The sequence below is a fragment of the Staurois parvus genome, unplaced genomic scaffold, assembly GCF_062004578.1.
Source record: "Staurois parvus isolate SC_StPar_1 unplaced genomic scaffold, SC_StPar_1.0 ptg000581l, whole genome shotgun sequence".
NCBI lineage: Eukaryota > Metazoa > Chordata > Amphibia > Anura > Ranidae > Staurois > Staurois parvus.
In genome coordinates, this window is record NW_028318377.1 from 9,152,209 (window position 1) to 9,165,519 (window position 13,311).

Sequence of the window (13,311 nt, forward strand, 5' to 3'; positions counted from 1 at the left end):
CGCCCCTTATTAACCAATGACACCACAAAGCTCCTAATTCACTCCCTGGTCATCTCTCGACTTGACTACTGCAACTCCCCCCTCATTGGCTTACCTTTACATAGACTATCCCCCCATCATGAATACTTACCAACCATTCAGTGTCTGCTACCCCTCTCTGCCAATCCCTCCACTGGCTTCTACTCGCTCAATGAATAAAATTCAAAATACTAACAACAACTTACAAAGCCATCCACAACTCTGCCCCCAGCTACATCACCTACCTGGTCTCCAAATATCAACCAAACTGCTCTCTTCAATCCTCCCAAGACCTTCTGCTCTCTAGTTCCCGTGTCACCTCCTCCCGTGCTTGCCTCCAGGACTTCTCCCGAGCTTCTCCCATCCTATGGAACTCCGTACCCCAATCTGTCCGGCTGTCTCCTAATCTATCCACCTTTAGACAATCCCTGAAAACCTTTCTCTTTAAATAAGTCTATCCTGCTTCTACCTAGTAAACCACCATTTATTTCCTCCATCAGCTCATCCCCCCACAGCTATTACCTTTTGTATCACTCAACCCTTCCTCCTAGATTGTAAGCTCTAACGAGCCGGGCCTTCTGTTTCCTCTTGTACCAAATTGTATTGTAACTGTAATGTCTACCTTCATTTTGTAAAGCGCTGCGCAATTTGTTGGCGCTACATAAATCCTGTATTATAATAATAATAATTACATGGGAGGGAGCAGAAGGGCACATTACATGAGGGACTGTAGCGGCCGAGCACAGCAAGCGGAGATGGCAATATACTGTAGAGTAGGTTTTGGGAGTCCTGGTCCTCACCAGCCCCTCCATTCTTCTCCATCCCAGGTGATGTCACATACATGCACCTAGGATGGACAGGAGGGGAGTAGGGGCCGCAGGGAACAGAGTGCTACAGCACGACTCCCTGAAGCTTCACAATGCAGATCTGTATGTAGGGGAGACCTGGGGATGAGAAACAATCTGATTACTAATGCAGGCCATAGACGGGTTGAAAATCGGCCATTTAAAAAAAAAAAAAAAAAATCGGTCGTTCAATCGGCCGACATTACCACCAATGGTAAAAAAATCAGCCACTTTTTGTCCCGTCTACGGCCGGCATTTTTACTTCTGTCCCTTGCAGAGAGCTCCGCTATTATATGTTACATGAAAAAGTCTTGCGGTTGCAACATTGTATCTATTTCAGATACAGATATTTTTATTCGGATACAAATAGATACATTTTTGCAACTGCAAGACTTTTAATATAAAATATAAAAGCGGACTATTCTTCTTCTTCTTCTTGCAGGTCACAGCTCATGTGCAGATTTTTTATCGGTAAAACGATCGGCCGATTTGCCCATCATTGCCAGGAAAATCGGCCGTGAATTTTCCAACTTTACCGATAAAAAAAATGTGCCAAAACCCTGAAAAACGGCCGACCAATTAATCCACTAATGGTGTGAAAATCGTCTGATTTTTTTTTCGCCAAAAAAATTGGCCAATTTTTGACCCATCTATGGCCTGCATAAGTGATTACATTGGAATGTGTGAGATATTGTACATCCTCCATACGCATGAGCAACCTAATAATTCACATAAAATGCAACTCTTCTAAATTTTCTCCTGTTCCTTGGCAGTTGAAGGAACATCGGATGAGCTGGATGTACCTGTAAGAAAACTCTTCGCAGACACAAGTTTTGCAAGCAAGCATAACTTAATGAGCACTAATTCTGTAAACTGGGCTCGAGTGATGGTCCAGGTAGCCCATTTCATCTACGGGTACTTCCGATGTGCTCCAGCATCAGAGGAAGACATACTGCGCCCAGTGGAGATAGTCGTACCAACAGGTGGAGCAGGGAATATTACAGGTAAGAGATGGGTAACATGAAGCGAGCACGCACCAGTACCCCAACAGCAAATGGCTTGCTATGGGGGGGGGCACTGGTCAAGGGGGAGGAGCCAGGAGCGCTGGCGGGGGAAAAAGAGGACCCTGGTTGCTGTGTGCAAAACCAGCACAGAGCAGGTAAGCACAACATGTTTGTCATAACCTCTGTGACCAAACCCCGTTGGGTAGGGTGAAATGCATCAGAGGGTGTGGCCAGAATGGCGGCTGAGGCTATTCCTCAACTATTGGACTCCTGGGGTCGGTTGATCAGCATCCATCCCTTCACAGGTACAACATGTTTGTTATAAAAAAAAAAAAACAACGAACCTTTAGAATCACTTTAACTATTTTAATCCTTATGCTGCTAGCATTAGTAAATAGATCATATTAATATAGTTACTGTTTTTTAATTTTTCTTCAGTTACTTCCTGGTTTCTGGCCTAGACCAAAATGATGCCATACATCCCAGGAGTTTTAATGAGCATTTTGTTTTCTTTCATCTGGAGGAGGAGCTTTCTCAGTAAGCACACACTCCTGCCTGCATGCCTGAACTAAGGACAGATGGATTCCAGGAAGTAAATGTTACATGAATCATCTGCCATTACCAGGGGGGGAATGACAACTCATGTGGCCCCTGGGCAATAGGGGATCATGGGGCCCCTGTGTCCTTGCCCACACTCAAAAAAGCCTATGAAAAAGTTACCAGGGGCATCTCATGGGGCCCCCTACTGACCCTGGGCCCTTGGAGTTTCCAAATGGCCAGTCCGCCTGGCCATTACACAAGGCTGTGGCTAGAAATGCTGAGGGATGGTTTTCAAAATAATTTCTCAACAAAATAAAGCATGGAGAAATGGATGGATGGGTGAGCATGCTTTATGAACTAAATGGTGTTTTCAGTGGTCAGATACAGTTAAGTTCCGCTTTAAAGTGTGACTTCCCAGACTTCAGGGCTAAGTTTCATACGGGGGTGCAGTGGAGATTCCTGTTGTACTTCCTTGAGCCACCACAAGAGATCTCTACAACATAGTTACATAGTTAGTCTGGCTGGAAAAAGACAAAAGTCCATCCAGTTCAACCATAGAAAAAAAAAAAGTTATAATCCTAAACCCAGAGTTGATCCAGAGGAAGGCAAAAAAAAAAACTCAGCAAAGCATGATCCAATTTGCTCCTGCTGGGAAAAAAAATCATTCTTGATCCTCCGAGAGGCAATAGGATATTCCCTGGATCAAGCTTACCTTCAAATGTTAGTATCCAGTTATATTCTGTGTATCTAAGAAAGAATCCAGGCCTTTTTTAAAGCAATCCACTGAGCTGGCCAGAACCAACTCTTGAGGGAGTCTATTCCACATTTTCACAGCTCTTACTGTGAAGAAACCTTTCTGTGTTTGGAGATTAAATTTCTTTTCCTCCAGACTTAAAGAGTGCCCCCTTGTCCTCTGTGATGACCTGAATAACTGTACACTGAGTTCACTATATGAAGCACTGATGTATTTATACATGGTGATCATATCCCCCCTTATGTATTATACATGGTGATCATATCCCCCCTTATGTATTATACATGGTGATCATATCCCCCCTTATGTATTATACATGGAGATCATATCCCCCCTTATGTATTATACATGGAGATCATATCCCCCCTTATGTATTATACATGGAGATCATATCCCCCCTTATGTATTATACATGGAGATCATATCCCCCCTTATGTATTATACATGGTGATCATATCCCCCCTTATGTATTATACATGGTGATCATATCCCCCCTTATGTATTATACATGGAGATCATACCCCCCCTTATGTATTATACATGGTGATCATATCCCCCCTTATGTATTATACATGGAGATCATATCCCCCCTTATGTATTATACATGGAGATCATATCCCCCCTTAATCTCCTCTTCTCAAGAGAGAATAAATTCCGTTCCTCTAATCTTTCCTCATAGCTGATCTCCTCCATGCCTCTTATCAGTTTGGTTCCCCTTCTCTGTACTTTCTCCAGTTCCCCAATATTCTTTTTGTGAATTGGTGCCCAAAACTGAACTGTATATTCCAGATGAGGTCTTACTAATGATTTGTACCGGGGTAATATGATATCTCTCTCTGGAGTCTATACCTCTTTAATACAAGAGAGGATTTTGCTCGCTTTAGAAACCGCAGCTTGGCATTGCATGCCATTATTAAGCTTGTGATCTACCAGAACCCCCAGATCCTTCTCCACCATTGATTCCCCCAGTTGTACCCCCCCCCCAGTATGTATGATGCATGCATATTCTTAGCCCCCAAGTGCAGAACCTTACATTTATCAACATTAAATCTCATTTGCCACATAGTTGCCCAATTACACAGAGCATTGAGGTCGGCTTGTAAGTTGGAGACATCCTGTAAGGACGTTATTCCACTGCACAGCTTGGTGTCATCTGCAAAGACTGAAATGGGATTTATAATCCCAGACCCTATATCGCTTATAAATATATTAAAAAGTAAGGGTCCCAACACTGAACCTTGGGGTACACCACTGATGACCCCAGACCATTCAGAGTATGAATCATTAACCTCTACTCTTTTAATACAATCTTTTAGCCAGTTTTCTATCCATTTACATACGGATGTTTTCAAGCCTGTAGACTTTACCTTACACATTAGCCGTGTGTGTCAAACACTTTTGCAAAATCCAAGTATACCATTTTTATATTTATTAAAAGCTCTTTTCTTATTATCTATAGCCTTTTTAACTTTGGCCGTAAGCCACATAGATTTGATTTTTAGCCCTTTAAATGTGTTCCCCATGGGAATATATTTTGCAGTATGTTCACATACAGTCTTTGAAGAACTCCCATTTCTGTGTTGTGTTCATCAATGCCAATATTCCCTCCCAGTCTAAGGCTTGGAGAGCAGATCCCAGCCTTGAAAAATTAGATCTCTTGAAATTGAGCCTTTTTATTTTTCCCGTATGTGCTTGCTGTTTACAGCTAACAATAAATGAAATCATGTAATGGTCACTGCTACCCAGATGTTCTTTTATATGGACATTAGTAATAAGCTCTGGTTTGAGATTACCAGGTCCAGCAGAGCATCGTTCCTAGTAGGGGCCTCTATTAACTGTACCATAAACTTGTCCTGTAGTAGGTTTAAAAATGTTTTCCCTTTAACTGTTCCTGCAGTACCATTACTCCAGCCAATTTCCAGGTAGTTAAAATCCCCAATTACTATCACTGTCCCAGCCCTTTCGATCTGTGCAAGGAGCTGAGTTTCCACCTCCTCATTAACACTGGGAAGTGTAACTTGGTTATTAATTTTGATATAAGGAAGCTGCCATTTAGCCTCTGTTTGATCTGCAGTTGCCATGGTTCTGCACATTTGATCAGTTATGACACCAGACAATTTATGGCTTGTCAGTTCAGTTGAGAGCTGTCATTCACAGCATGCTTTGATTACAACAGTTCTGGGAAACCGTTACATTGATGGGTTATGTTCCACTTTAAAGTCGGAACTCCACCTTAAGTTGCTCAGCACCCATGCTCTACCCCAGCCTTTTTCTACCAGGGTGCCTTTTTGGGTTCTTCAAGGGTGCCTTGGAAAATGCCTAAAAACTGCCCCAAAATTGTGTACAACCCAGTGGGTAGATTAAGCCTGTTTTTTGTTACACAAACCCATCGTTTTTAATTAACTGTGCAGGCCAGTCACCAGCATTCTAACAATCACTGACATCATTGGTTGATAAGGAGAACATCAGACACCTACAGGCATCTTTATTTAACCCTTCCCCCACCCCACTCTGTCAGCACTGGTTCATGTTAACTGAATTGGTGAGAGAGAATAAGGAAGCAATGTTGGAATACTAGTCAGTACCAGTCTATATAAGAGTAATTGCTTTGAAAAAATAAATCACCTCTAATGTTGGGTGTCTTATGTGTGTGGATGTTGATGTATTATGTAAATCGATTAGTTTAGATTTTTACATTTTAGAACGGGGTGCCTTGAGATCATCTATAATTTTAAAGGATGTCTTGACTTTTAAAAGGTTTAGAAAAATGGTTCTACCCATCTGGGATGTTCCTGGAGGGCTATTTAATTAGGTTGATGGGATAGTGAAAAAGGCCTTCAAGCTGTGGAAAGAAGCAAGTAGTAGTTCTCGCCTTGGACCTGTTCATAGCCTTCATGTAAACAGTAAGCCTTTCCACATAAGCTTTCCCTCCAGGGGGAGCATAAGGACTTTTCCCACTTGATGGGGTAAGACAAATCGTATTCCACCCTTAGAGGAATTTTGGGACTATGTTCTATGCACTGCTATGCCACTGGTCTCTCCCTCTCCACCTTTCCTTGTATTAAAGGAATTGTTGTAACTCATAACGCTTGCTGCCACCATTACCCTACATGGCTGGCTGTTCACTTGTAGGACTATGCTTGGACATGGCCAAGGAGAATAAGGAGGACCAAGGATGGTTGGACGAAACTGCCGCTTCAGATGAAGAGCCTGGGTTCAAATTAGGCCAGGCTGGGATGCTCACAGGGTGTCTTGGAGGGGCAATGTCTGGAGGTTTCTGCTTAGGAAACTACAGGAGCACTGGCGTTAAGGGGCCACAGAGTGTCCATGGATTGCCCAAGCCGGTAAGGAAAGAGTAAGGGGTAGATTTACTAAAGCTGGAGAGTACAAAATCAGCTCTGCATAGAAACCAATCAGTTTCCAGGTTGTTTTTGCCGAAGTTTAATTGAACAAGCTGAATTTAGAAGCTGATTGGCTACCATGCACAGCTACACCAGATTTTGAGTGCTCCAGTTTTAGTAAATCCCCCCCTTAGACTTCACATGGTCCTGTCACATCACATTATCACCCTTGACACTGATCTCCACTTATTTTTCTAGTCGGTGAGAATATCTTTCAGTTTTATGTGATTGTTATGTGAGATAGGCAGAACTATTGTGCAGACTTACCTTTTTCTGTTCTGTTTCCTCTCACAGCCGGCTGCATTGCTCAGAAGATGGGGCTGCCCATCCAGCTGGTTGCTGCTGTAAATAAAAATGATATCATTCACAGAGCCATTCAACATGGAGACTTCTCATTGGGAGAAACAGAGATGACATTAGCCTCTGCAATGGATATCCAGGTATTAAATGTTATACAGCTGACACCTTCTATATGTTTTCAGAGTGCTTATCTTGTAGAGGTGGCAGGAACAGCAGCCTGGGCAAGTCAATCCAGAAAACCGGCCAATGGGCCCACTTTCTGGCAAAGTCCAACCCATCTCCACATTTCATTTTTGTCACATGCTATTGTAGTGTTTCCATCCTTTATGGATCCTAAGCATTGCATCTGCAGGTCTATAGATGAATGGAATGGAAATAGATGTAAGGGAGCGGTTTAATCTTTCAAAGCATTTGTCTTTCTGTCCAACCAGTTCTGAGATTCAAACAGCTCTGCCACAAAACACAACCATGCCTGGAGGACATAAGACCTGAAATTCTCTGCTCCACTTCCATAACATTTACATATGTCCACCCCACATCACCCTGTGATTTGACAGTAAAAGGACAAGCAGCAGAAAGATGACTCTTCATTAAAAAAGTGATTCAAAAAATATTTTTCATTAATGTTTTTATAAAATAAAATAATTTTAATGTTTTATTAATATACTGTTAATTTAATTTTTGTATGTTTCTTTTAAATGATGTTTTTTAATAATTAACTGATTAAAAAAACCCTAGACTCTTCATCACTCTGCTCTCACCTCCTATTAGCATGCTACTTATACTGCTTCTCCCAACCCTGGTCTGAGCTCTGCTGTACAGGGACTGCATGAGGCTGATACAGTCAGATTTAGGTACATGCAGTGTTTAAAAATGCATATATGGATGTACTTATGATTACAGAGATGCATTAACTTGTGTCTTTTATATCTGCCCGGAGTTGAGCTTTAAGAGGATATCCCCCATGTCCATGTTTAAGCAAAATAATCTTGTGTCTATGTAAGTGAACTATTAGAACTAAAGTATATTAGATATGGCAGTGAAGGTCTCTGATTTCTCATATGTTCAGTTCTTGAATGTTTATGTTTCCATCATTGTATCCAATAATGGACGGTGGAGTAGCACAATGTCATTCATTACCATTTATAAATGACATTGGACAAAGCACCCCCTAGATGGCTGTTACACCCATTGATAGCTGCGAGCTGTCAGCAGACAAGTCTGTTCAGAGACAGAGTGTATAGTATAGAGCTGATCTGATCAGCTCTGTACCTTGTGATTGCTGTACTGACCAATTACAGGGAACACAAATGTAAACACATTACTGTTTGCATTGTTGATCCCGCCCCTTCCTTTTGCAATGGAGGAATTTAGAGTAGGAGCAGGAAGAGTAGTCATTTATGAAGCAAAGACCGTAATCTGTGAAGGGGGAATAAATGGATCAGAAGTAGTAGATGATCCATGATGAAGAATTTTCACTAAGTGTGGGAATGTGTTCTTTAGGCTTTTCACTCTTTTTCCCCTCCCCTACACATCTGATCTTCAGCCTGTCTCTCTATGTGTCCTTTCACCTTCCTTATCCTACACACTGACCCCCTAATCTCCACCTTCCCATTGTATGTGATTTGTACAATAACCTCTTCAACACCTCTTCTCCTGGTGTATGAATTGTACATTTAATGCATCTCATGCACCACAATCAAGCACCATGCTTTAACCCCGTCATTACCGGCATGTTTCTTCGATTCCAAAAAAATTGTTGCAAAAAAGAGATCACCTTGCAGTGTCTATTTTCCAAAAAGAGGTCATTTGTGAGGTTTTCCATACTGTCCTGGTGTTTTTATTATAACAAAAGTAGGGGAAACCATTTTTGCAACATTTTCAGTCTTTTTTTTTCTTCCTTTTTATAGTAAAAAAATAAAGAAAAAAACAAAACAATGGTTTCTAAATACCCTGAAAAGAGAGCTCTACCTATATAAATGATATATACAAAATTAATGTTTGTACAGTGTGTCATGACATGAGTAATTGTCAGTCAAACTATCAATGAAACCTGAAAATGGCCTTCTAATGAAGGGGTACTACAGGCTGGTGCTCAAGTTGTTCGAGACCCTACAAGTGGAAAAAATACCTCTTGATCTGCAGAAATGCATTCAACAACTAATTCCTGTTGTAAGCTGACAACACGCAACATTTTTGTGGACTGAGTGGTGTCAGCCCTGCTCAGTTGTCTGTTATTAAACAACTCAACCTCTTCCACTGTTTTCATCTGTACAACATAGAGCAGCCTTTCGCAACCTATTAACCCCAGAGGAATCTGTGAAATAATTTTGTAGGTCTCATGGAACCCTTGGTATGAATAGTCAATTGGGTCTATTGGAAAAATGTCTCGTACCTTGGTGGTCAGTGGGAAGATTGCCCTCCTTAGAGTGGTGGCTTCAATGACGCCCTTACAGTCAGCTAAAAAGATCATTGGTGTCTTTCTACTGACTCTGCAAAGTGGTTATGGACCTGCAACTGTGAAGGCACCATGATAAGGGACACAGCTCAAGAAACTTCCAGCAACCTCTGGAGGAACCCTCAGCTGAGAATGGCTGACAAAGACAGTAATTATTCTGTATTCCAAAGATAAGGACTAGGAGGGCTAATTTCTCTCCTTAAAGTGTTACTAAACTCACAACAGTAAAATCAGCCTGTATATGCAGTAAAGCATGCTTGTTATACTCACTGTGGAACCTAAGGGGTTAATCATCTGCACTGTGTAAAAAGGATGTTTGATCCTATCTTCTCTCTTCCTCCCCTTTTTCAAGCGACCACCTCTTATCTCCTGATAAGACAGACTGAACCATAGGTATTTTGCACATGCTCAGTTTGGTGTGTATTACTAGAGAGGTTTTTTTTTTTCTTGGGAGAGTGCATGTGATGAGCACAGGGCCAATCAGCACTGGTCAGACAGAGGTCAGGGGTTCTGCATCCTACTAGAGCAAAAAGAAAACTCCTACAAGCTTTAGCTGGAAACTAATAAAAATCACAAGACTGCTCTAACTGCTGATGAGAAAAGGTATTTAGCAGTTTAAATTTACTAAAATAATTGCATTTCCATGTTGTGTGTAGTGTGGGAGACTGGATATAGTGAATGCAGGGTCCGGGGAGATCAGATATAGTGAATGCAGGGTCCTGGGAGACCATATATAGTGAATGCGGGGTCCAGGAAGACCGGATATAGTGAATGCAGGGTCCAGGAAGACCGGATATAGTGAATGCAGGGTCCGGGGGAGACCGGATATAGTGAATGCCGGGTCCGGGGAGACCGGATATAGTGAATGCCGGGTCCGGGGAGACCAGATATAGTGAATGCAGGGTCTGGGGAGACCAGATAAAGTGAATGCGGGGTCCTGGGAGACCATATATAGTGAATGCGGGGTCCAGGAAGACCGGATATAGTGAATGCAGGGTCCGGGGAGACCGGATATAGTGAAGGCAGGGTCCGGAGAGACCAGATATAGTGAATGCAGGGTCCGGGGAGACCAGATATAGTGAATGCAGGGTCCTGGGAGAGCAGATATAGTGAATGCGGGGTCCGGGGAGACCAGATATAGTGAATGCAGGGTCCGGGGAGACCAGATATAGTGAATGCAGGGTCCAGGGAGACCAGATATAGTGAATGCAGGGTGCGGGGAGACCGGATATAGTGAATGCAGGGTCCAGGGTTTAGTAAAACTTTAAGATAAGAGGAAGTATGCACAGGACAACCTTGGATATTTCCAGGATCAAGTGATATTATCAATCAGATATAACAAATCACTTACAATTGTATAATTGACAAATTAAAAAGGTGCAAATAAGAGATGTTCATTATTACAGTTTTCATACATCTTAAAGGATAAGTACACCTTTCGTAACATGTTACATGTTATACCCATATTCTGGGTGTAACATGTTCTGGAAGGACTGGCCCCCACTCCCCCAATGTGACAGCCCCCTCCCCTTCCCCCACTAGCTGTCACAATTTAAAAAAAAGTGTTTGTGCAGGACTCTGCCTTCCTGTGTCACTCATTCACAGTATGCTGTGAATGGGAAGAATACAAGTTCCCACATCCTCTGTGGCTGTTGTCTTGTAGTTCTCAATTAATTACCACGGCTCTGTTGAGTGCTCTGGTAGTTCATTGATTCTTTGTCAGTGTGTATCTGCTTGCCCATATGATGTACGAGCAGACAGCTTACACCGACAGTCTGCAGTTCTGCATGGCACCGGCGATCTGCTGGTGCAATGCTTTCCAGGCTCACAGAACAAAAAATAGTAAATGCACATTTTTATTACCTGCAATAAAATGTGCATTTATTATTTTTTGTTAGAGGTGATTGCAGCCGTATTAGTGCATTTGCGACAGAAACAATTGAGTACTGTCTGTGATACTTTTTTTTATTTGCACGGAGTATGTCCCCTTCTTCAAGGTCCAAGTAGTACCGTTATGATGGGACATACCCCAAAAGCTTGTCCTCAAAATTGTATGTTAGTGCAAATAAAAAAGTATCACGGACAGTACTCAATTGTTTATTTTTTGTAAAAAAGTGAACTTATCCTTTTAACCTGTTCCATTTTTTTTCTGAGATTGGGTGGACAGCTCTATAAATATCCCCCTTAGAACCTATATAGTGCAAATCCTAAAGTGTCTTGTGCTAATTGTAAACACACTTATATTAATTATAAAACATCCATTCATATGTGTGAACTACCAAATGTGGCTTCCACCTGTGCAAACAAATCTTATGTTTTTCACAAGATGCCACAGGTGGAAGCCTCCTGTGTTCACTAAGCAGCACAGCAACCACTTGGCATGGGATCCAGGAGCTAGCAGCAATCACTGTAGTAGCTGTGCCTACTACAGTGATTTCTGTCTCCAGGGGGATTTTCCAGAAATGGCACATACATGCTTACGCAGGGCCCTCTGATTCCTCCTGTATTCATTTGTATTGTAATTGTATTGTCCAAGCTGGATCAATGTCACTACTCACCACATACCTTGAATTCAGCTTTAAAGATCTGTTCTCTGCTGACATCTAGTGGAGAAATAGCAGAATGCAATTAATATTTTACTGCCAGTCACCCAATACAAAATTGAAGGCACAACCACCTTTCCAGACTTTTGCTGTAAACCCCATTTCACATGAGGTGGATTCCATTCTTATCAGCAGGGGATCAGCTCACAGGTCCCCTGCTGATTGGTGCAGAGCGAGCAGATGACACATCCATAATAACAGAAAATCACCAGCACCAAAAAATTATGTGAAATAATTCTTAACCTCCCTAGCGGTATTCCCGAGTGTAGCTCGGGGTAAAGTTTCAGCACCACATGCGGTAACCCCGAGCTACACTTGGGAATACACTGCAGCGTTGCTCCGGGATCCCTCGATCACTTACCTTGTCCTGCGCTCCCGCGATGTCCCCCCTGCAGCTTCCCCAGCCATCTCCTCCGGCCGATGCCGGCATCTGTCTTCCGGGTTCCATTCCCTGTGACGTCGGGACGTACGGGACTTACGGGATGTAACCAACAGGAAATTTAAAAATTTTAAAAAGTGACATTCCCTAAATACATTAAAATCACATAGTATAACATTCCTGTATCAAACCATTTCACATACATTTTGTCCCGAGTGCTTTGTCCTGTGCCCTGCCTGCATTTTGACTGTTCTTTCTGCCTGGAAACTGAGAAACGTCCATGGCGTCCAAAAAGCGTCCCTTTAGGTCAAAATCGGTTTTAGACCAGCTAGAGAACAGCGATAGTAAATCAGAACCACTTGCAGAATTGAGTGATAATGATTCGTGGGGAAATTCGTCATCAGACACTGAAAACGATTTTATGACTTTGCTCAGTGATGTGCAAACTTGGCGCTATATTTCAAATTTCAGTGTTTTTGGTTTGATTACATTATTGAATTAAATTTATTATTATTATATTATTTTTTATAATTATTTATTAAATTATAATTTATGATTTCGCGTTTCAAATTTTAACATACCCGGGATGTTTACTAGACTCTTGTTCAGACAGATTTCAGTGAGTTATTAAGAGAATTACAGCCCTACAATAAAAAAATGACATATTTCCATGCAAAAAAATGTACCGCTTTGAGCACAGAAATATGAACATAATGAGACCGCTAGGGAGGCTACTATGTAAAATGTTGCTGCTCCTTAGTGATATCATTAATAAAAATAAAAAAAATATATATAAAACAGCACAAACAAATATTAGATATACATATATATCAACTCACAAAAACTCAATTAGTGCAGAAAAAAAATATTTCTGCAGAAATTTTTTTTTTGTTGAGATGGTCCCAAATATATTAGATAGGATATAATAGATAGGATAAAGTCCTTATTCCAAGACCTTTGACCAGTGATCTTTGCTCGCCCTGGAGGTTGGAGGCTGATTCAAATTGCA

At 41.7% G+C, this 13,311-nt stretch overlaps 1 protein-coding gene across 2 annotated transcripts in view; it reads left to right on the forward strand.

Moving 5' to 3' along the window:
• LOC149450183 (threonine synthase-like 2) overlaps positions 1-13,311 on the forward strand; it is a 40,641-nt gene that overhangs the window by 15,298 nt on the left and 12,032 nt on the right. For both annotated transcript variants that reach the window (XM_089692339.1, XM_089692340.1), the window contains 2 exons: positions 1,637-1,867; positions 6,857-7,002. In XM_089692339.1, the coding sequence (XP_089548465.1) occupies positions 1,637-1,867; positions 6,857-7,002 (377 nt within the window). The remainder of the gene's footprint in view (positions 1-1,636; positions 1,868-6,856; positions 7,003-13,311) is intronic.